The following is a 20552-nucleotide window of genomic DNA, read 5'->3' as shown; positions in this document are numbered from 1 at the left end:
AAATGTTTCCCAACATAGGGCATTATGAGAGTTGCTTTGCCAAAGTGCTAGGAGAAATGAGCTTAGCATTGTCTTCAAGAGCTATTTAAAAACTACGCATGACTCGCAAGTAACCATTTCACTCTGCTTCCTTGTGCAAAAAAAGGAAGCACAGACTTTCCAAGTTCCTAAAGAGATTTTGGCTCTGATGGAAGATATTAAACATTTATAGGGACTCTGAAGCTTATTTTGCCTTCTGGAACACCTTTCATTTCACCTGAATGTAAAGAGAAGAAGGTGGTGGCCTCATCTAAGCAACAAAAAAAGTTTAAGTGTTACCAGTAAACAGGAATTCTTTGCTGCATGAATAAGACTCAAATATAACACTACATGGGTAAAAAGATTGGGTCAGTTCAGAGATTTCACAAACCTTAAGGACAGAACGACAATTAACATCTCCAGTGTCAAATTTAATGGCAGAGTTTCACCAAACTCCTGTTTGTCCCATAGTTCACCATCCAATCACACATTCACCTCTGCCTGCAAATACAGAGCAGGAGACGTGCAACACCACGACCACCACTTGCTGCTACTGTCTTGCGTGTCCAGCTTTCAGCCCCACAGGTTCTCCATGTCAGCAACCCCATCAGTGCTCTTACTCCACTCTGTGAATCCTCTGACCGATCGGATCACCAAACAGTGACCGAAGGGACATTCAGTTAATAAAGAAAGAGTCCGTCACAAAATACAGAAAGTAAGCAAGCAGTGGGCAAGAGAGTAGCACTCAGTGCTCTTCCTTTTGGACTTCCAGAACTTGAAGCACAACCAGTTTTAGCATAGAGAGAGTAGTTAAGGCAGAGCATAGAAAAAAAAAAGAGAAAGTTTCAAATAAACAACTTTGCACAGGCAGGACCCAATGAAATTAAGCCTGAACTTCTAAAGCAACTGTCAGTGTTGTGTTCATTACTGGCAATTATCTTGAAAATACGCTGTGTAAGGAGTTGGTTGGTTTGTTTTCCCTGGAAGGGGAGCAAGGAAAGACCTGGCACAGAAACACAGCACACTTGCACTTTGAGACATATGATCTAAAGTCACCATGAGGGGATGGCACAGGTGGACGAAAAGCTGCCTCAGCATAAGCACCACCCAGCAACTCACCGAGGCACTCTGAGGACACCTCCAACAGGCTTCCACTGACAGCCCAGAATTTGTTCCACTGGTTAGTTTTTATTTATGACAATTCAAGACAACAAAATAGATTTTCTGGGTTGTATCAGTTTAAGTTGCTAGCACCTCAGAACAAAGCAGTGTTAACTTTTCGTCCCAAGATAATTCTGGAACCTGCTGTTCACCGCACAGTGCCCTCTCCCGCAGGCACGGCCTCGGATGTGCCTGCATTAACCAGCGTCTGCTAGCACGCACACGGGCTCCCCCATAAAGTCAAGCTCTTCTGTACCAATGCAGCATCGCTCTTGGCCACCGAGGCACTTGCTACTAACATAAACCAGCTTGTTACGGTGGAATACCCCAGTCTTACTCAACGTCACCTTGAAGTACTGAGGCTCTTGCTGCCAGGGTGGGTGAAGCCGGCACTCCCGCCCTCTCCATGCGGCTTGTTCATTCTTGCCAAGTTATACTACAAGCTTTGTTTTTTCCTGTTATCATTTTTTTTTCTCTCCAGACCTTTGCTAGCTACAGCAAAATCCACCTCTCCCCTAAACCCAAGGAAATATTTCTTCCCATTTAAGTTTATGTTCTGTATATAAATACAAAAGTGTCTTAAGCTCTTCTACAGGAGAGCAGCACTTGAAATTTTGCTGCAACTCAAACTTCATCGTGGAAGTTTTAACACTAACCAAAACATTAACAAAAGCTTATCACAGGCAGCTGTCTTCAGCTGACTAGTGCAATCTGGCCACAAGGAAGTGATCTGCAGCTCTCAATTAACTGTTTCAGGGCCCAAAGCTGAGACAAAGGTACCTGATACAACTGTGGTAGCTCACAGAACACACTGCACCAAGCACAACTCAACATCAGTGTGACCCTGGAGAAACAAGTATCAGATCCACAAGGGATTCATCTTCTCCCTGCACATAACCGGTTATTACAGGTTTCCAGACCCTAAGCCCTTCTTTTTTCTTGTTAAAAGCAGACAGAGCAAAAATCAGAGCCTTGAAACAAAATATTGATTTCACTGCATCACGGTATTTTTTCTTGCTTTGTTTTCCCAGAAGCAGGAGCAAAGACACCACATGCTGCTGGACAATGCTTGGGCAAGCCGAATGCAACACCCACCCACGTTACATCAAGGCACCAGAGAAACTGGCAGTCATCCATACAAGCATTGTGCCTGAGGGGACCCTGTATCTCTACCCCTATTCAGCCTTAACAGGGTAAGTGAAATGTGCGCCAAGTACCAGGACACAGAAATATATTCTCTATTTTGAAGGTAACTAAGAAATATATATGTAATTTAGTTTAGATCAGATAAACACCCACACACAAGACTAACAGAAATTGGTAGAAAACAAACTTTCACAATATCTATACACAAAGTCCTAGCCACCTAATGGCTTCAGTTTTGTTCCATTCTAGCTTTTGCATTTCAGCTTACAGCTGAAGTTCATAGAGGACAATGCCAACTCACTGACATCAGAGCATTTTGCAGACACTCCAGCAAGCTTTTGGCCAGCCAAGGACAACAAGAAGCTATACGTGCACTTTTCAATGAGGTGGCATTTTTGGTGGGGCATAACCTGCAGAGGAAACTGCTTCTTCATGTAAGGTTTGTCGTTCCAACCAGAAATCTGTCGGTCTATGAGCAGCTCTTGGAAAGGGTTATTACAAGAGGAAGGAAGCCATGTCTGTTATTGCAAGTTTAAGTACATGGAAATATCATCTTGTAGCTTTAGCCATCCTTACCACTGTCTCCTGACGTCGGGGATGGTGGTGGAGTGGCAGCAGTAACGCTGTGCTTGTCCCAGATGCTCTCCAAAATACCTGGCCAAAGAGAGATTTTTCAGAACAGCCTGCCAAAAGACAGATTGATCGAACAAACATACAGGAGACTGCAGGAGATCTTTGTAGAACACATCTTTAGTGCCTTGACAAGGAACATTGTCTTCTCTTAGTGAGCCCAAAGAAATTACCTAGCGCTTATACACACAATCTCCATCCCTCTTCGTAAAGAGGGGGACATACGTCTCTATACAGCTGCTCTGCCACACAAGCTTGTCTTACAGTAAGCTGACCCAAATGCCTAAGGGTACAGTTGAGTGCTCAAACTACAGGAGCAGCCACTACATCACCCACACAGTGCTTCACTGAACCCAGAATGTGCAAGCTCGTTAGCATCTGAGGGATGGTGAAGGAGGAGATTTGTTTCAACGCTGCGAGTGCAATAAGTCGTACCTGTGAGGAGCCCAAGCACTGTTTGCACCTGGTCTAGGAGAAGCTTGCGCAGCTCTTCTTTGCGGGCTACACTAAGATCTTCCCGCGGACATGCCAGCTCTTCCGAAGTAGTTTTCAACATGATCAGTCCCAAAGGAGTGGTCACAGGAGACTGAATTAACTGAGAGGAAAACACACGAGCACAACATATGATGATAACATTCCGCAGAGCTATCAGCAGACAAACAGGGGGTTAGTAACACTACTAGCAGTTTACAAGTGCTTCAAGATGGAGGGAGTAGCAGTTCCCACAGTTTGCAGCGCTGCATGTTTCAACAGACCTTTCCTAATGTCATTGCACACATCCTCTGTTCCAGCACGTTTACCGGTAATAGTTTGTTCCTTCTGTTTACTGCCTTCTGCTGACATCATCACTTCTCAGAATTGCCTTAGCACCAGCGGTTTTGCCCTGTCACAGGCCTGCCATTGCAGCCATGCTCGGGTCAGGAGCCTGCACCATTACCCAAGTGGTTTCCCATTAAAAAGCCCACCCCTTCCCATAAGAAGAGCTGCAGCCAATATCGGATGACACCAGAACACAGCTAAGAGATCCAACCTCTCCTTGCATCTGTATCGCATCTCAAACTAGAAATCACATTTACCCTATAAAGAGTGACTTCCATCACGGACAGAACGTGCATGAATAGGACCAGAGAAAGCAATGATTTTTGCCTTCATTAGCCACTGGGATATTAAAGACACATTCAAGTGAGACAAAGTTTTATTTTCAGCTGAAATTCAATGCTGCTCTCTGTTGACCTGAAACATCCAACACAATTTATGCGCTGCTCCCTCCGGAAGAGAAAGCCTAAAGCCAGTCACAATTACTACAAGTAATCCTTGATGTCATAAATTTTCCAACACAGGCTGACCTCGGTCCTAATCTCCTTGACCCACCAAACCAGAGACACACTGAGTTAACACTGCTCAGGCTACACAGTTTGGCGAAATATGTGGGGGAAAAAGCCCATCTAAAAGCTTTTCGTCTGCATGTACGTTGGCTTTCAGAAAGAAAGCAAGCATGATGGCACAGGAGCAGGGAGCTGAAAAAAGAAAACTAAAAAAAATACACAACTTGTTATAGCTTGCAAAGAGACTTAACATCTCTCAGAATATTTTCTGACAATACCAGGGAGCGCAGTAATACCACGCACAGGCACAAGTACAGACTGGGCAGAGAGTGGCTCAAGAGCAGCCCTGAGGAGAAGGACTTGGGGGTACTGGTGGGTGAGAAACTCAACATGAGCCGGCAATGTGCGCTTGCAGCCCAGAAAGCCAACCTTATCCTGGGCTGCATCCAGAGCAGCGTGGCCAGCAGGGCGAGGGAGGGGATTCTGCCCCTTTACTCCGCTCTCATGACACCCCACCTGGAGTCCTGCATCCAGCTCTGGAGCCCCCAACATAAGAAGGACATGGATGTGTTGGAGCAGGTCCAGAGGAGGGACACGAAGATGACCAGAGGGCCAGAGTTCCTCTCCTATAACGACAGGCTGAGGGAGTTGGGGCTGTTCAGCCTGGAGCAGAGAAGGCTCCAGGGTGACCTTACAGCAGCCTGCCAGTACCTGAAAGGGCCGACAGGAAGGATGGAGCAGGACTTTTCACAAGGGTGTGTAGTGATAGGACCTGGAGGAATGTCTCTAAACTAAAAGAGGGCAGACTTAGATGAGATATTAGGAAGAAATTCTTCACCATGAGTATGCTGAAACACTGGCACAGGTTGCCCAGAGAAGCTGTGGATGTCCCCTCTCTGGCAGTGTTCAAGGCCAGGTTGGATGGAGCTCTGAGCAACATGGTCTAGCGGAAGATGTCCCTGCCCATGGCGGGGGGGTTGGAACCAGGTGATCTTTAAGGTCCCTTCCAACCCTTACCATTCTATGACTCTAAATTTCATACCTCTTAAAGGAGTAGCACTTTCTACGTAAAATTATTGGTTTTGCATAGCAACAATACAATAGTCCACGTTACTTTTCTTCTCCACCCCTCCAACGGTTCAGTGAAAGTTTTAGAGACTACAGAGAGCACTTGGATACATGTTAACGTGAAAGAATCAAACAGTTGCCTTGAATTATCTCAGAAGCAAGTCTTGAGAGAGGAATGACCTGCAACTCTAAAAAGCAAGTCATTCTGCTCCTGTGCTGCTACTCTTTATTTTGAGGTCTTGAAGTTCAGTATTAGCGTTTTTCTTCCACTTTCTCTGAATATTTTTGGAAGGTGTCTGCAACAGAAATTCATTTACGGGAACATATCCCTCTGAAGCTGAGTTCACAAGGAGAGGCTTAAGGAAAAATAGATACCCGAAGTGGACTCTGCAATCACTTAAGATAACCTCCAAAGTGCTAGAAAGGCAAGTAGAAGTTCAGTAATTCTGTTGTGGATCCAGGTGAAATGAAAGGCAAAACTGTAAGTGTAGACAGCTGCCTCAGAGTACTTATTGTCAAACTGACAATTCGGGAAAAAAATCGCAGCATGTTGCACTATATAACAGCAAGCTATCTGCAAAGAGATTACACCAGTTAGTAGCTCTGTAGGCCAAGTCAGCATTTTTTAAATTTTGCAATTAATACTAGATCCGTTTGTCTTAAACTCCTGACACTCAGGGACTTTGATTATTTTAAATAACTGCCTTGCGGCTTGTCTGTGGGCATAGCTGCATTCAAATCATGTCATTATGCCAGCAGAAAAAGACTGTGCAGCATTTAGTTTACACTCAGCCTCTTTAAGCCAATTATGAACAATTTAAAGAGAACAGGAAACAAAGTACTCAAACCAAAAAAGGAGGTTTGCACTAGCCTAGTCGGGCTCCAGCAGCAGCGAGCTGGTAGCCTGGCTCAGGCTTCACTGGGAAGATGCAGAATTACAACCAACATTGAAACTCATGGCACTGTTTCAGCCAGGATCCTCAAACACATACGCCAGTCCTCCTGCAAGAACCCTCTGAAACAGCCCAACAACGTTCCATCAGTGACTTTACATCAGGAGGTGCCAAAGATTACAGGGTATCTTTAGCTATCAGGTCAAAAATCAACAGCCACATTCAGAAGCTTCACCTCTGAGAATCATCCAGTGATGCACCCGGAGTTTTACTGACTTTTTTGTTTAAATAAAAACCCACAGCCCTACATTTCCAACAACCACTCCTAAGTATTTAAAACTCAAAGTGCTGTTGATACTTGTTGCTTTGTCAAAAAACTCATAACACTAAAAAGAAATGTAACATGTAGGAAGCTAGGGGTTATTTGCACAGTTAAAGGAAAAGGAATTCAAAAAGCAACTTAGTTTTTAACGTAATTATTTAGTTTTCATCAAGGGAAATCACTACTCACTGGAGCAAAATGACATCCCTGAATGAAACCAAGTATTCCCCTTAGCAACTGCTTACCTGCAAGATGTTAGTGAAAAAGTCATGGTAGAACATTGGCCAGTCTTGCCGGCCAATATCCACAATGACTTTGCAGAGTTTGTTCCTGATGAAGTAAGGCAGAGTTTTATGGTGAGCTAGAAGGAGCTTGGGCAGGCAGCTGCGGATCTCCATTTTGTCTTGAGACGGGACCCCAAGCCACATCTTATTGATTAGGTTCTGGAAAAGAAACAGACCAAGTTAAACAGAAGATGTTTCTCTTTTATTCAAGCTGGGCAGAGCCGGTATTTCAGATGCTTCAGCTGCTCAGCAGTCCAGTACCAACCCTGACATCTTTAACAACATGCAGAAGTGAGTGTGTGCGAACTAAGCTAGGTGGAACAAACAGAGCTCGGGGGGGGGAAACCCTGCACCCCTAACCAACCTGGAATAAGCTCTGCTACCTAACAGAGTACTTGGGCAACCAAAGGCAGTGGTGGCTCAAGCTGCTGAACAAAAACTCACTGAGCTTGGCTCTTACAAGCCACACAGTACATAGGGATGAGCTCTTAACAAAAACTCGAAGGCCTACCCCCACCACAAGCACATCGGATTTGTAGCAGCCCACCAACATCAGAGTTTCACAGAAGATGGGTTTCCATGCCCCAGAAATTGCTACCAATATCTCTTGGAATACACCACCATTTCTATCAACTGACAAGTGACAGCAGCCAGCACGTTACCATTTTAATTGATTTTGGGTCAAGCAGAACTAGTTGGCATGCATATAAAGTATTTCCACTACCTTTTAACCCTGGACACCTAGATTTTCCCCTTTAAAGGGGGAAGCATAGCCTTGTTTGAAGCAGGAAAAAAAAGAGGGGAAGGAAGTTCGGTTTTAGATGACTGAAGCCACCCTGCGTCTCCTGAAGCTCAGCTGGAAGGTCACTGTCGGAGCGACTGCCTTGCTGTGACAGGGCACCATTTAACAGAAAGGTTTTAGTCCACTTGAAACCAGACAAAATCCATAAGGTGGAAGAGTTGCAAAGTGCTTTCCTGCCACGTCACGATCCCATTCAGGGGCTCTGCAGCATTAGAGCTGCGGCTCTCAGGATAACTTATGGAGGAGGTCTGCTACCGAGGCAATGTCTGGACCCATCTGCAGGCATATAGTGTGGAGAACCCGGAAGACAGCAATACTGCCAAGTGGTTTGTTGCAGAAAATGGAAGATTTTTTATGGTCAAAGACATACTGTGCAGAGCTATCAGTTCACAGTGTACAGGTACAGAGGTCTATTTATACATTAAGTGCCTCAAAGAGGTTGCTTTTTGGGTTTTTTCGAAGAGAAGATCTAGAAGCATTGCTTAAAAACCCAACCAAATGAGTTGCTCGATGCAAATCCAGAATGAGCATTTCAGAAGCCCCAGTAAAACTCAAAAATGCTTTACCTTTAATATTTATGCTTTAATGTCCACTGAGTTTTGCCCTACTCATTTGACCTGAAAGCAGCAGCTTTCTCCACCTGTGAAATACGTTTGGGAAGACGATGTCTTTTCCAAAAGCAAGAATGAAAATGGTTCACCTGGAAGGGGGCCATGAAGATTTTTATTCCAGATCCACTTTTAACTTCCCAGATATTGTAGAAAATACAACGTTCTTGGGAAGTTTGGGGAATGATCCTACACACACTTTTATTGACTTCCAGTACTCACAGACAGTTGAAGACTGATGACGTTGCAGACCACAACAGACTATGGCTACGAAGACCAGTCGAGTGTGCAGCACTACAGTAGTTAACTTTGGAAACTCAAGCTCCTCGATGGAGAGATCCTAATCTCTCAGCTGAGCTGTGGACTCCTGTCCCTCACTTTACGCTTCGACAGTCATTTCTTTGTTCTGCTCAGCTCTGGGCACAGTCATTTTTTCAGCAATACTTCTCCCCCTGACCCCTCCCACTCGAGAAGCAGAGGCTCAGTAATCAAACATGCTTTCCTCTTCCTGAAAATCAGTTGAATTATTGCAGACTGCTGCTGGGTGACATCCACCCCCAGACCAGGGAACAACTCCCATAACATTTGTCATGATCACCCCTTTCTGAGAGGTAGGCAAACCAGATTTGGTTTGCAGATCGACTCCAGACTCCCTATGCAGCTCCAGATAAATAAAGGGAACATTTTAAGCAAAGAAGTCAACAACAACGTGGATAATTTAGCAGAAAAACACAACTTTTAAGAACAGAGTTGTTTGCTCTATCTAAAAGGTGGCCCGCTGCAAAGGGTATAAAGCCCCTCGGATTCAGGAGTGTAGCTCAGACTGTCAGCCCAGCCAGGAACACAACTCAGAGGCCACAAACGGACCAGGGCAAGACAGGACATTGACCAAGCCCCAGAACATCCTTAGGGAAAGGCACTGCACTGGTCACTGCGAAATCAGCTGACAGAACAGAGCTGTTCACAGAATACTTCTGTTTCTTCCAGTAGATACACAAATCAATATGTGGGCTTTTAACCATAACTTTGCTCTTTTATAAATAGCTGAACAGTGGGATGTGGTCTTCTAAAAGAGACCTTACCTCTACAACTAGCACATAAGCTTGTGGGATGGCAGTTCAAGAGCACCAACCACAACTACGAGATGTCAGAAAAAGAAACGCAGCTGGTGTCTTCCCTTTTAGCACTGAAGTTTGCAGTAGCTAGTATCAGGTAATCATGCACATATTTCTGACCATAAAAAGAATACAAAAGCAATAATACTCTTAAAAGCATTGTGCAGAAAACTCAAGCAGCCTCTGAAACTGAAGGCAATTTGTACTGAGAGATGCCAGGAAATTAATTCTTCAATTTGTGTACAAAGATTCATATTCTCCTACTCTTCGCCTGCCATTAAGCCGCCTCTCTAGGAGAGAGCAATAAAAGCCTCCTTTATCACCGTACTGACTAGGGCTGCGATTTTAGACAAACATTTTCAATAAAATCGATTGCCATATAAAACTGTACCAGACAGAAAATGCACTAAGCAGGCAACAGTACACAGCTTACCTCAAACACAGTCAAACTGTACATCATTACATAGTCATTTCTTGTACTTGACAGGAAATAGAGGCAGAATCTCCAGGCTCCTATCTGCTGGGCAAAGTTATTTAAAAGCTCCTCTGAAAAAAGAAAGTATTTAAAAACTACATTAAAATTCCTAAGCCGTAAACAAAAGTGCATACTGATAAAAAGTGATACTGACAGCACAGTAACACACTGAACATGGAAGAAACCCCATGTTGAGGGAATGACTCAAACGACCTGGAGGAGGGGAAATAGTGTCACACTCCAAAGTACTAAAAGCAATCTAACAATGGGCTTTAATGAAAACAAAACAGATATGTCATTTCAGAATACAGTTTTGACATAAATACCACACCAGACTAATAGCTGAATATTAAACCAAATCACACAAAAATTACATTACGAGCATTACCATTTTATCTATGGAAGCCAAATACTGGGACACCAGGTGACTGTGAAAGACTAGCAGTCCTTCAGATCTCACACAGCGTTACAAAACACCCCTGCTTTAAGGCACTGGCTTCAAGAGCTATTGACTTTGTTGTAGGTCAGCATATCAAAAACCTCTCCAAACACTCAGGTACAGGATTTGGCCATCTCGCATCAAGTGACTAGGTACCACGTGTGGCAAAGGCAAAAGCTAAAAGGGCTGTTTCACAGGCTAATCAAATTTAGGCCTTAATCACTTGGCTTCTTGCCTGCAACTTAATCAGGAAAAGGGGAGATGCTGAAGACTTTTACCTTTTCCACAGCAGGAGATCACCACAAAAGGGAAAAAAAAAAAGGCTGCCTAGTTGCTTATTCTTTATTTTACCAGATTTCTGGGAGAAGTCTTTCATGCTGATCATCCTCCTGGCACTGAAGTTAGAGATGGCAAAAGTTTGAGAACAAAAGCAAACTGCCTATGTACAGCCATGAACCACGGATGCAAGCAGCTAATCTAGAGCACCTATAAGATCTCTGCTGGTTTGCAGGAGGACTATTTAATGGCACCAGCCAAAATGAAACCTCACTGTTTATTCCTATTTGTCATTTCACATTAACTAGGGCAGTCTTCCGCTTTCCCTTCTTAATGCTGGGGGGGAAAAAAAAAAAAAAAAAAAAAAAATCTAAGTCCATGCTTCATCTCTAGGCAGAGGGTAGAGGTTTTCCAGGACATGCAATTCAACCACGTACAGGCAGAGGAAAATGCAACATCCTTCTTCCCTAACCAACTTACTACTCTTGCTCACTGCAGTAGACATCTACCCACACATCAATTATCTATAGGATCTGCCATGGGATCTCCAAAACCCAAACTACGTAAGCCTTTACTTCAAGTTCATTCATAAGCAGGGGAGGCTAAGATGCCAGCCTGGTATCAGACAGAGCACTTCATTTGCTATATTTGTTTAACATGACCAAGTCGCCTCTGCTAAGGCCTGCAGGCAGCAGACAGCAAAGGGGACCAGCCTTTGGAAATGCAGGAACTCACCTATCTCGCGTTTCCGCTCATTCGTTGTGCAATTGTGGAAAAACTCTGTCATTAGACTCTCCAAAGCCCGTAGCGAGGCCTCTTCAGATGCCTGGGAACAACATTTAAAGGAAAGAGTTAAAACCACTTCCACTCCGACTTGTACTCGGGAGGCCGAGTGACTGCCACCCATTCATGTCAGAGATGCACCTAAAAAACCATCAAGAGCACAAAGTCCAAGTGGAGGGCAAAATAATCTGGAATTTAAACCATTCATTGGCAGAAACAAGATTTGTCCACTGTAAGTGAAAGCTTTGGACATGCAGGACCATTTCCTCAGCTCCATTCACTAAAGAAAACAATATGAGAAGTTGCCTTTATTTTTGGTGGCATTTCATAACTTTAAGACAGCTCGTCCTCGTCACAGAACTCCCACAAAGACAGCTAGCTCCAGTGAAGATGCTTTCAGCTGCTGAGAGATAATAAATACAGTGCCAGCACGGGGAGCGTGAACTTTGAGCGGACTCCTGACACCCACTCCTACGATGCCTCGATGCCACACTGCCACCGGCAACACCGACAGGGCCCGGGAAGCAGCGGCCTGAAAGACTGAGAAATTTCCAGCACTTTGAAAAGCCATATACCAGTATTCAGCAATTTGATTCAAGAACATCCCCCCCCGCCCCCAAATATAGCTTTTATTATTGGGATTTATCAGTTATAGCTCAGTGTTTATAAGTCCTAAAAATAATTCTCAGCATCAGCGCACAGGCGTTGCAAGGTCACTGAAGTTTCGCAGCTCTCCGGAGCTGGGATGATTTTATTCTAGTAACAGCTCACCACCGCGCTTCGCCTCTCCCGCGGCGCCGCGCTTCCCTTACGGTCTAAGCTTGATAATGGATTGCCTCAGAAACCAGTGCTGCTACAGTACAGACCATGCCATCACTCACTCCTCTGATGTTTCCAATGCATACTATCAATAATAAATGCACGAAGATTCAAGCCCCGACCTTCCTCTGCACAGAAACAAAGTAAACCATTAAAGAAAACTGAAAGTTCTGCCTCACAAAAATAAAACCAGAAACAAAACTCACAACTGGCAGTCTTCTGCGAGGAAATGAGCAAGCGAGGTGAGACAACTTGCAGAAACACTACAGGCTCCTGCGAGTTCCCATTTCCAGGCACAGCAGCCTACCCAAGGACCACCACAGGGCCAGGCAGCAGGAGACCCTCCTCAAGCAGCCCGGGGTTGGATTAAGCCCCCAGGAGAACCGACCGCTCAACTCAACAGCGTGGGAAGATAAACTCAGCTCTGCTCTCCAGACAACTGGAAATGGATGCTCCGTAGGACACCAGACACTCTCAATTACTTCACAGAGGAATACTGAACTTCATCCTACCTTTCCTCTTCCTTCCTTCCCTTTTCCTTTTTTTCTCCTTTTTTAAAAGACCTGCTCTAGAACGCAAAGACTGTTTTAGCAACAAACATTTTTAGTGGGAAATTGGCTTAAAATAACCTACAATCAAATCAAAGCCACTTTGCCAGCTTAAGCAAGATCAAGCACCCATTAACACCTCTTTAATCCACTTACACGTGGTCTCCACAAGCAGTCCCTTGCATTGTGAATTCCCCCTCGAAGCCAGCCCACCAGCCTCCTCCGGCCAGTCACCATTCCCAGATAACAGCAACGCTGCGGAGAAAAGCCTCACTTTAAGGACTCCACGAAATATTTTTAATGGTATTAGGATATAGCCACACAGCCATTTCTACGCATTCCTTTCTGGGACACTGCTCATTGTTTCAAGTTCCTCCGTTGCCTACTGATCCCAGCTAGATCCAGACATACACATCCAGCATTTTAGTCAACCGCTGCAGTTCACTTCTCTGCTGCTCAACATGGAATACGTCTCACCAGCAGCTTCTGATGCCAAACCCCCAGAGAGGAGTTTCCAAACGTTGGGCAGATCAATCTGATGCAAATTCCTCCATAAGGAGTACTGTTCTCCCACTCCACCCCTCCACTGGTCAAGATCAACATCACCTCAATTCACAGAGAAGCGTTGGCTCATTATACAGGAATGGCAGGTCTCCATCGTTTTCAGATAGTTAATTCAAGCCTCCTTTAGGAAGAGTAGCTGAAAGAAGTAAATATTTTTCCAAGATTCAAGATTTATTTTCTACTTCTGTAAATAAAATTGCAGAGTTCTCATAAATCTTGAGCATCTGATGGCCAGCAGGTTGAGGGAGGTTCTCCTTCCCCTCTACTCTGCCCTAGTGAAGCCCCATCTGCAGTACTGTGTCCAATTCTGGGCTCCCCAGTTCAAGAAAAATGAGGAGCTACTGGAGAAAGTCCAGAGGAGGGCTAAGAGGACGAGGAGGGGACTGGAGCATCTCTCCTATGAGAAGAGGCTGAGGGAGCTGGGCTTATTCAGCCTGAAGAAGAGAAGGCTGAGAGGGGACCTTAGAAATGCCGATAAATATCTTAAGGGTGGAGGTCAATAGGACGGGGCCAGACTCTTTTCAATGGTGCCCAGTGACAGGACAAGGGTCAATGGGCACAAACTGGAGCAGAGGAAGTTCCAGTTGAACATGAGGAAGAACTTCTTCCCTCTAAGGGTGACGGAGCACTGGCACAGGCTGCCCAGAGGGGCTGTGGAGTCTCCTTCTCTGGAGATATTCAAGATCCGCCTGGACGCAGTCCTGTGCAGCCTGCTGTAGGTGACCCTGCTTCAGCAGGGGGGTTGGACTAGATGACCCACAGAGGTCCCTTCTAACCCCAAACATTCTGTGATTCTGTGATCCTCCACTGACTTCAAACTGCCTCGGCACTGCGATTTTGATGACAGAACCTGCTCTTAGAACACGCTTCACCTTTCAAATAAAAACACCACCACCACAATATTCAACATGTCAAAAGCAAAAAAAAAAAAAAAAAAAAAAAAGGAAAACCGAGCACAACGCATTTCGTGTAAAAAGCCCAAGCTGGCCAGAGTCCAAGGTCAAACTGGGCAGCAAGAAACAGCGTGACCTCCGAGATTGTTTTCTTCTCCTATTTGAGGACTTCTGGTGGTTCCGGAGGTTTGGCCACAGGCAGGTGGAGTAGCACAAGTTGTCTGAAGCAATCAAAACCTGGCCAGGGTGGGCTCTGCAAGCAGGAGAGCCTCCCAGGTCTTCCCTCGGGGCTATCTGACAGCCACACCAACTGCACCCCCTTCTAGCTACTGGCAGGACTCAAAAAGGCAGAGAGCAGCATTCTGCATCTGCTGACGCCTTTGGGTATTCCTCAAGTTCACCGTTCCTGGAGCACGCAGTCCTCGCCCACCTCTCAAGCAAAGGCTCTGGTAACTAGGTCACCAAGATAATGAGGACGCGTGCTGCTGGAGAGCTGCAGAGGAAATTTACTGTACAGACACCCCAGACAGCAGATGATCTAGTGAGGCTGTAACAAAAGCAGAGCTGCTCATGGGACCCACGGCTGTGCCCGGCTGTAACACTGCCAGCTGCACCTCCGTATTATCACTCACGTTCAGACGCAGTTTGCTTTCTTCCAGGGCTTGGCATTTACTCTGCACTGAAGAGCAGAGCAGCAAAGCATCAGCAGGGTCTGCGAAGAGAAATGGCGATGAATGCCAATGCGGAGCAGCAGCGCGTAGACGTAACGACTGCCTCGGGAGATGATCAGACCCTGCAGGCAGTCAGAACCACCAGCACTCCCTTCCCTTGCCATCTGGTCTGAAATTCAGCCATTTGGGTCATACGAAGATCTCATTTTCAAAGCTTTTCAAGTAAAGTCGTGACGTCTGGACCATCACTAGAGAGTTTCCAACAGACTTTCTGGGTGAGGACTGGCCGTTCACCTCATCTTCATGAGGCGTTACAAAATACTCAACTGTTAAACCAGAAACACTTCCCACTCCTTTTCAGGAATTGTCAAATCTGACCCCTCCACCCTCAATGTCTCGGGCTACTCAGGGCTGGATCACACTGTTCGGAAATGCTGTTTGCTCTCTTCTGTCAACCAGTTAAGAAAAAAAATAGTCTATCCTGTGAATCCCATTTGCAGAGCAGGTAACGTGAGCTTTCTACCATGAAAACCTTTGCAATTCACTGAAACAGTCAAGGTAAGATTTGACTTGCCACCATCCACACCAGCTCCACTGCTTCCGCTTGCCCAGATACTACGGTTGAGCTCCGACCTGCAGGCTGCTGCCAGGAGGACTTCAGCTGCCACACTCAGCAGATCCTCCAGCTGAAGACGATGTCCTCAGCCACAGCTCGGCTAGGTGAACAACTTAGTGATACACGAAAGTAAGCACGCAGGTCTAAGCACTGGTGCACTGACAGCTACAGATTCCTGTGTCCCAGTAGCACATCAATACTTTGGCCTAGAAATGGTTTCCCAGATAGCATCCTGGAGAGATGTGTCATAGCTGGTTCTTCCCAAAACGAGTGCCATTACCTGCTGCTGTGCTACACTGGGCCCGTGCCACATGGACCAGGCAAGCGTCAGGTCTGCCCCAAGCCTGCTGCTCCTGGAATCTCCCTGTCCGACCTGAGCATCGCTTGACACAGATCAGGGTGGGGAGAGTGCCATTGTCAGCCTACATCCTTACCACCCCTGGTTTTGCCTCATTAAGTTTGCTAAAGGTGTTTCTTTAACACTTATCAAACTAGAGGTGTGTAGCTGCTTACTCACACCATTTAACCATGAGCTCCAATCTTTAATGCCCTCCTCATACAATCAGAAAAATGACAGATTCTCAGCTGGGACTACAGCGTCCTATTCTGACAGCAATGATGAGGTTTGCTACCAAGCACTGGCACATCCAAAGACATTCTCCATCCACCAAAGCACCAAAAACAGGATCTACAAAACCTGGAGGTACCAGACGATTTCAGGGCCACCATTCAGTTACATTGTAAGCTGTATGAGCCATTGACTGATTTCTGTTGATGAAGGAAAGAAATACTACCAGCTGCCAACTTACTGCATTTTAGGCTGTTCAAACTCCAGTTCGCCACACCTCAATAAGGCTCTAGAGAAGCAAAATCTTTGTACCTCGCTGCTCAAGCCTGACTCCACAATTTTGGTTTAGCCTGTAGCCTGTGACTAAGGCATTCGGGCAGGACGAGTCATCCAACTCTGGCTGGCTGGGAATGATTTTTGGACTGCAATTCAGCCATTACACATTTACTTTAATGCAAGATGCAACACTAATTTTAGTTTGCATTAACCAAAGACACCACCCCCTTCCCCTTACAGTAGCACCTGATCATTCTGGAAGATATGAAAGTGCTTTATAAAGCTATTTCAATTCTCTCCAGAAGTGTTTTCATCTAGAGTTCACTTCCTATCTTTTTACTTCATTTTACGTTCTCTCAAGTGATTCTTTCTTTTAGAGGAAAGCTTTTCTCTAATGCCTCGCCATAAAAACACAAGCTGTTAACCTCTTAATGTTTGCTATTAACAGCTCAGCAGAGTATCGATCATACAAACGATGCTCTAAATACGGCAACTCAGGCCGATGATGATGACGACAACTGCAAGAGTAGGGTTATGTCTGTTGATTTTTTTCTAATGTGTTTGGAAATAGGTATTGCTTCAAGACAAAATTAAGCTAATCTCTCTACAAAGCTTTTTTTTTCAGTTATGTTAATTGCAGCTGCAAAGTTCCAAAGGTGACTTCCACCACCCTTCAGGCAGCACTGAACACCTTCCTCTGACCTGCAAAGGGTGCACGGATGGATGCTACAGCACAAAAGCTGAACCTTAAGAACGCCTCTTTCCGTGGCGGGTAGGAAAAACACTTGCACCGCTGAACCCCAGAAGCCTTCACTGCAGATCTAAACCCCCCTCATCGTTCTCTACGCGTTATTTAGACGGGATCTCTCTCCCTTAGAGAGCTGTTATTCACCAGCCCTCTGCACCCCACCATGTTTTGAACTCAGATGCCCACTCTTGTTCCACCCCTCCCCTTCAATACCTGTGCTGCTGAAGCACTTTTCACACTGTATCTAACATCTACCAGCCCATAAAGCCTCCCTACACCGTGTATTGACAGCAAATGTAGATATTTTTCCAGCACAGCCCTGACTTCCTAATTTTTTTGAGCCTGCTTCTACACCCCCTTCCCCGTCTCCTACCACCACGGGCCCAAGACGCACAGCCCAGCACAGCTCAGCCTGCTCCTGGTTATCAAGGTTTGGATCTCACCGCGTGTTCCCCAGCTCTGCTAAAACGAGCATCAGCTACATCTCCCAGCTCGTGCCCTCAACCGGCAGCTCTTCCAGCAGAGAGCACAGCATGAAGCCCCCTCGGCTGGAGTGTTCCCAGCAGGAATTGCTGTAATGCCACCAAGAAGCCAGTGCACGGGGTCAAGAAAGCTCACGCACACCCCGCTGCTGGCATAAAATAACTCCTCATCACCCTGCCTTCGCCAAACGACACTGCCCCGTGCTCCGCCACCTTGGAGCCTGCTGCTTCCAATCCTGCGCAGTCACTGCACCACACAAACACAAACCACTGCACTTCAGCTGCTGAATCTTCTTCCTTCTATTATTTTATTTTTTGTTTTTAGTGTTCTAGAGAGTTTTTAAGGAAACTCAGTTGAGGCCAATTTCATTATACCTAACATGCATAAGTACTAAGGTAGTAATTTACTCATTTAAGAATTACTAGGGTGTCTTTCAGAGCCCCTCCCTGCCCAAGCCTTCACATAACATGACAATGAACATGTAAATTAGTAATTACACTCTCAGAAAGATGGTGGGCATTTCAAGCCCACTTGTGTGGGTCACAAGAGCCTTCCTTTTGTAGCTGTCAGTAAAGCCCAGATATTATCACCACTTCAGCGAACCCCCGGAACATCCTTGGGTGCAGTGAAGTTTATGAAAGAGCCGAAGCATGGTATTATTTTTAGAAACAAAAGCAGAATTATGAAGTGTTTTTAAAAAGAGTTGTCCGACACCCAAAACATCCTCCAGAAAGGATGAACACACACTGCCGAGAGGCAGAGCTGTGCAGCTCAGTGTCACTCACTACATTCAATCATTTCCAGCTAAGAATTTGAGACATCTGGGCTACCACACTTCCTTCCCAGGGTCTCCTTACCAGCCGAACACACGCAGAGGTCTTAAATTCAGAGACAGCACGCAGACCCCGCGACGTACACGCTCCCCAGCAGTACGCTGCTGATGGTATCAAGACGCAGCTCAGCCTTCATTCTCAGTTTCCTTGTTACATTTCAGAGATGTTTTTGTGGTTTAATGAACCGAGAACTAGACTCAGCCTCACTCGGTGCTGCAAGAACAGTTCAGGCTCCTGGAGCCATTTCAAGAGATAGTCTGGCTGCAGAACACAACCCCGTCATCTGGGTCATTCGTTTCTAGGGCCGTAACACTGGGAGCTTGCTAACGAGATGTAGATTTTGCAAACTCATTTCTGTTTATACCACAATTTAAGAAAAAATTTACTATAAGAGTCATGAATTACTGCTCTGCAAGGCAATGGGCAGAGGAATAAAGGCACTACGCTACTCTCCATCTCCCTGCTGTGATGCAGCCGATGTCCAGCACCGGAGCTGCCCCGGGCCATTCTGCCGGTACCACTCGCCACTTCAGCAAGCCCGGACTGCACTTCAGGAATCAATGTGTTTTATTTCAACATCAGTTAAGGAATGAAAACGATCACAGGCTGGACACCACCGCGTGGAACAGGCTATGGAGAGCCAGCAGTGATAATCTGATTTCTCGAACGGGATAAAGAGATCATCTTACCTGTAAACACTGCCCGCCACACAAGTGATCGGGCACCTTTTTGAATACCTAAGGGATCTTATTTCTTAAATCTTCTTGTACAGGCAGGTTCAGTTAACCGGGCTTCAGGTTTTAACGTTGAACTTTAACTAAGAGGCTCAAGTGTCCAAGTCTGATTCTTCCTGAAGCGATTACTCTTAGCTGACATAATCAAGTCCAGCATTCAGCATGTCCTCCACCAAGCATTTCGCGTTTGCTCTGCTGTTTACAAAAGCTGCTCATTACATGGAAACACAGCAAGCACAAGGCATTAAAATCCAGCACCTGGAAACTCTCTTGGAAACCCACTGAAAGAATACAGTAATCACAGCAAGCTGGCACAAGGTAAAGGAAGATTTAGACACAGCGGCGTTACAAGCCACGCTCTAGCTGAGGACGGGCACAAGAGCAACTTCTGGCACCCACCACCCAGGGAAGGCAGGCTGGTCACATGCCGACGACTTGCCAATTGATTTATTGTGGTTTAGCTGCTGGAAGAGACTTAGTGACACATCATTTCCCCAAACAAGCAGTGGCTAAAATAATTCTATCCAGATGAGAAGTGTAGAAGTATCCAAAGCAGACTGCTCGAGGTCGGTATTCTGCATCATGCAACCGCATATCACCACAGCACAGGGGTCCCAGGTGGGTACGGGCGGCACTGGAGTCAGTTTTTGGAATTATGACTTCAGTATGACATTCCAGCTCCAGTCATTAGACTATCCTCGGTAGACACTAGGTTCAGCCAGTTCTCAGCTGCTGTCCACCATTTCTTATGCCACCGTGGATAACAAACACTCGGTTTGGGTGTCAGCAGAAAAAAAACAAGCTGTGAAGTCACAGTATGATCTTCAGGCGGACACCACACAAGGTTGAGCATCTGCCAAGGGCGGTCAGCCGAGCACGAGTCGCTTTCTGGATGTGAAAATCCTGCAAGGTGACTCTGGTTCCCTCCCAGAGTTACAGAAGTAACCTGAACTCTTCCAGTGAAGTCTAGAATCTCACACCTCTAAAGGGAATGGCTTTGCAACCCCAGCGTTCGGGTCCATCCTTTCATCTCCTGCTCCCCCTCCACCGGGTTCCCGGGACATGCCGCACTTCCAAGGAGCCTGCGACACCTTGGAGGGAGACCCCGTCGCTTCCCGTAAGGCGATGCTTGGGCAGGAGCTCCGGCCCCACGGTCACAGGGTACAAATCACTTCCCTTTTCTCTGCGTAAGCAAAGCTAGGCTTGCACAAACAGGACTGCAGGGCTGGCCCAAAGGAACGCCTGCAGCTTCACTCATTTTGAGATAACGCTTCCCCTGCCATTGTAGCTGAACTAACCTGAGTGTTAAAAAAGCAGGTGAGAGAAAGATCCCAAGGCCATGCTGCTTTGGACACAAGCATGTTGCAGGGAGGGGACTTGTGGAGGGAATACAAACTCCTTCTAGAAATGATTTATAAAAATAAAAAGGCATTACGAAAAACACTCGCATCTTC

At 45.9% G+C, this 20552-nt stretch overlaps 1 protein-coding gene across 3 annotated transcripts in view; it reads right to left on the bottom strand.

Annotated features, from left to right (window-relative positions):
* Nucleotides 1–20552, bottom strand: part of XPO6 (exportin 6) — a 57136-nt gene that overhangs the window by 28958 nt on the left and 7626 nt on the right. For all 3 annotated transcript variants that reach the window (XM_075436379.1, XM_075436380.1, XM_075436381.1), the window contains exons 2-6: nucleotides 11298–11388; nucleotides 9806–9918; nucleotides 6809–7006; nucleotides 3391–3550; nucleotides 2902–2979 (exon numbers count right to left, since the gene is read on the bottom strand). In XM_075436379.1, coding sequence (XP_075292494.1) covers nucleotides 2902–2979; nucleotides 3391–3550; nucleotides 6809–7006; nucleotides 9806–9918; nucleotides 11298–11388 — 640 coding nt within the window. The remainder of the gene's footprint in view (nucleotides 1–2901; nucleotides 2980–3390; nucleotides 3551–6808; nucleotides 7007–9805; nucleotides 9919–11297; nucleotides 11389–20552) is intronic.

Source organism: Opisthocomus hoazin, chromosome 15 (assembly GCF_030867145.1).
Source record: "Opisthocomus hoazin isolate bOpiHoa1 chromosome 15, bOpiHoa1.hap1, whole genome shotgun sequence".
Taxonomy (NCBI): domain Eukaryota; kingdom Metazoa; phylum Chordata; class Aves; order Opisthocomiformes; family Opisthocomidae; genus Opisthocomus; species Opisthocomus hoazin.
The sequence above is the reverse complement of the archived record's forward strand: the minus strand, read 5'-3'. Positions and strand labels throughout refer to the sequence as shown.